Here is a 3,925-nt window from a genome sequence, read left to right as displayed (position 1 = left end):
TCTCTCTCTCTCTCTCTCTCTCTCTCTCTCTCTCTCTCTCTGTCTCTCTCTCTGTCTCTCTCTCTGTCTCTCTCTCTGTCTCTCTCTCTGTCTCTCTCAGGGCCTTCTGAAGGTGGCTGTAGAGAATACCCGTGTCCAGGACACTCAGATCCAGGCTGAGAAGAGGGAACTGAAGATGGAGCTGTACCGAGAGAGAGAGATGAGAGAGAGTCTGGAGAGACAACTCACCTCTGAGTTACAGAGTAAAGGTAGGAATAGAGGGTCATTTCAGCCATGACACCCATCTCAGAATGTTCTGGAAACATTTGTGTATTTAGAAACGGATAAGATAGGATTTCCAGCAACATTATGTTGTTGAAATATAATAATTAAATATTAAATATTATAATTAATCTAATTGATTCCACCCAAATTGTACATATTAATTCATAAGAAGGGGGGAAGTGCTTACTAAAAGTATATACTATATACGAACCATACTGTGTGTGTACAACATTATCTGTTTATCTTACCCTCTCTCTCTCCCTCATCCCTCTCTCTCTCTCTCTCTCATCCCCCTCTCTCTCTCTCACTCATCCCCCTCTCTCTCTCTCTCTCCGTCATCCCCCTCTCTCTCTCATATCACCCCTCTCTCTCTCTCTCTCTCCCTCATCCCCCTCCCTCATCCCCCCCTCTCTCTCTCTCTCCCTCATCCCCCTCTCTCTCTCTCCCTCACCCCCCTCTCTCTCTCTCTCTCCTCATCTCTCTCTCTCTCCCTCACCCCCCTCTCTCTCTCCTCATCTCTCTCTCCTCATCTCTCTCTCTCTCCCTCACCCCCTCTCTCTCTCTCTCCCTCATCCCTCTCTCTCTCCCTCATCCCTCTCTCTCTCTCCCTCACCCCCCCCTCTCTCTCTCCCTCATCACTCTCTCTCCCTCACCCCCTCTCTCTCTCTCCTCATCCCTCTCTCTCTCCCTCACCCCCCCTCTCTCTCCTCATCGCTCTCTCTCCCCCACCCCCCTCTCTCTCTCTCTCTCTCCCTCATCCATCTCTCTCTCTCCCTCACCCCCTCTCTCTCTCTCTCCCTCATCCCCCTCTCTCTCTCTCTCCCTCATCCCCCTCTCCCAGCCTCCATTCAGAAGCGCTTAAAGAAAGAGAAGAAAACCAAGAGGAAGCTTCAGGAAGCGTTGGAGTTTGAGTCCAAACGGAGAGAGACGTTGGAGCATTCTCTCAAACACTCCTCCTTCTCCTCCTCCCTCTCTCCTCCCGACACGATACACACCAGCAGCAACGGTGAGACTCCTCCTCCTCTCCTCTCCTCTCCTCTCCTCTCCTCTCCTCTCTTCTCTTCTCTTCTCTTCTCTCCTCTCCTCCAGGTGTTCACAGTGAAAGCTGTGTAACCAGTTGTGTAACCAGGTGTATAACCAGGTTTGTAACCAGCTGTGTAACCAGGTGTGTAGCCAGCTGTGTAACCAGGTGTGTAACCAGGTGTTCACAGTTAAAGCTGTGTAACCAGCTGTGTAACCAGGTGTATAACCAGGTGTGTAACCAGCTGTGTAACCAGGTGTATAACCAGGTGTGTAACCAGGTGTGTAACCAGGTGTGTAACCAGGTGTGTAACCAGCTGTATAACCAGCTGTGTAACCAGCTGTATAACCAGGTGTGTAGCCAGCTGTGTAACCAGCTGTATAACCAGCTGTGTAGCCAGCTGTGTAACCAGGTGTGTAACCTGGTGTGTAACCAGGTGTGTAACCAGGTGTATAACCAGGTGTGTAACCAGGTGTGTAACCAGGTGTATAACCAGCTGTGTAACCAGGTGTATAACCAGCTGTGTAACCTGGTGTGTACCCAGGTGTGTAACCAGCTGTGTAACCAGGTGTGTAACCAGGTGTATAACCAGGTGTGTAACCAGGTGTATAACCAGCTGTGTAACCAGGTGTGTAACCAGGTGTGTGACCAGGTGTATAACCAGCTGTGCAACCAGGTGTGCAACCAGGTGTGTAACCAGGTGTGTAACCAGCTGTATAACCAGGTGTATAACCAGGTGTGTAACCAGGTGTATAACCAGGTGTGTAACCAGGTGTGTAACCAGGTGTATAACCAGGTGTATAACCAGGTGTTCATAGTGAATGTATTCAGTCTAATGCGGGTTCTTCTTGACCAGATATAGTTGTACCTGAAGATGAACCAGAACTGGGTGGACACCAGGACAAGACACTCCGATTGGTCAAGGTATGGAATACTGTTGAATATGTTAATGATCCCCGAGATATATTTAATATGATGATAACATTTAGGACGGGGAAGAATTAGTAGTATTATATAGTAATGTGATGTATTTTTATAGTAGTATTACATAGTAATGTGATGTATTTTTATAGTAGTATTATATAGTAATGTGATGTATTTTTATAGTAGTATTATATTTGTAATGTAAAGTATTTTTATAGTAGTATTATATAGTAATGTGATATATTTTTATAGTAGTATTATATAGTAATGTGATGTATTTTTATAGTAGTATTATATAGTAATGTGATGTATTTTTATAGTAGTATTATATTTGTAATGTGGTGTATTTTTATAGTAGTATTATATTTGTAATGCGATGTATTTTTATAGTAGTATTATATTTGTAATGTGATGTATTTTTATAGTAGTATTATATTTGTAATGCGATGTATTTTTATAGTAGTATTATATTTGTAATGTAATGTATTTTTACAGTAGTATTATATTTGTAATGCGATGTATTTTTATAGTAGTATTATATAGTAATGTGATGTATTTTTATAGTAGTATTATATTTGTAATGCAATGTATTTTTATAGTAGTATTATATTTGTAATGTGATGTATTTTTATAGTAGTATTATATTTGTAATTCGATGTATTTTTATAGTAGTATTATATTTATAATGTGATGTATTTTTATAGTAGTATTATATTTGTAATGCGATGTATTTTTATAGTAGTATTATATTTGTAATGCGATGTATTTTTATAGTAGTATTATATTTATAATGTGATGTATTTTTATAGTAGTATTATATTTGTAATGCGATGTATTTTTATAGTAGTATTATATTTGTAATTCGATGTATTTTTATAGTAGTATTATATTTGTAATGCGATGTATTTTTATAGTAGTATTATATTTGTAATGCAATGTATTTTTATAGTAGTATTATATTTGTAATGCGATGTATTTTTATAGTAGTATTATATTTGTAATGTGATGTATTTTTATAGTAGTATTATATTTGTAATGCGATGTATTTTTATAGTAGTATTATATTTGTAATGCGATGTATTTTTATAGTAGTATTATATTTGTAATGTGATGTATTTTTATAGTAGTATTGTATTTGTAATGTGATGTATTTTTATAGTAGCTGTAAATTAAATCTGTTACTCTGAAGACTAATAGTTTCCAATATTTCTCTCTTATTCTCTCTTTCTCCCTCTTCCGTCCTACGATCCCACGATCTACCTGCTGTTCTGATGACCTCACCGCGACCTCGTCACAGAAACACCAGCCCGTTGCCACGACGACCTAGACAGTGGACCTGCGGAAACCTCCTTCTCTACCCCCCGATGACTGACTATTTTACGGCCTCAGAAATAAACGGATGATTGTAGGACGCTGTCTGTTTCTACTCTTTGACTGTATGGAGTTTGAGACCTGACTACAAATACAATACTATAATACCTTATTCTCTCTCTCGCCTTCTTTACACACACACACACTGTTACACACACACACTGTTACACACACACACACACTGTTACAAAAACACACACTGTTACACACACACACACTGTTACACACACACACTGTTACACAAACACACACTGTTACACACACACACTGTTACACACACTGTTCCATTTAGTATGTATATTTTCTCAGTATTATAGAGTTAATGAGGTGAGACCTTTCCTCTTT

At 39.6% G+C, this 3,925-nt stretch overlaps 1 protein-coding gene across 1 annotated transcript in view; it reads left to right on the top strand.

Annotated features, from left to right (window-relative positions):
• The window catches only part of LOC129865965 (dachshund homolog 2-like), a gene marked incomplete in the record, with an annotated part of 70,742 nt that extends 67,050 nt beyond the window's left edge, over positions 1 to 3,692 (top strand). Inside the window, 4 exon segments of the mRNA XM_055939069.1 lie at positions 101 to 248; positions 1,106 to 1,270; positions 2,142 to 2,209; positions 3,507 to 3,692. Of these exon segments, the coding sequence (XP_055795044.1) occupies positions 101 to 248; positions 1,106 to 1,270; positions 2,142 to 2,209; positions 3,507 to 3,536 (411 nt within the window).
• Positions 3,693 to 3,925: the final 233 nt, after the last annotated feature.

This window comes from Salvelinus fontinalis, chromosome 11 (genome assembly GCF_029448725.1).
Source record: "Salvelinus fontinalis isolate EN_2023a chromosome 11, ASM2944872v1, whole genome shotgun sequence".
In the NCBI taxonomy this organism is placed as follows: Eukaryota; Metazoa; Chordata; class Actinopteri; order Salmoniformes; family Salmonidae; genus Salvelinus; species Salvelinus fontinalis.
The sequence above is the reverse complement of the archived record's forward strand: the minus strand, read 5'-3'. Positions and strand labels throughout refer to the sequence as shown.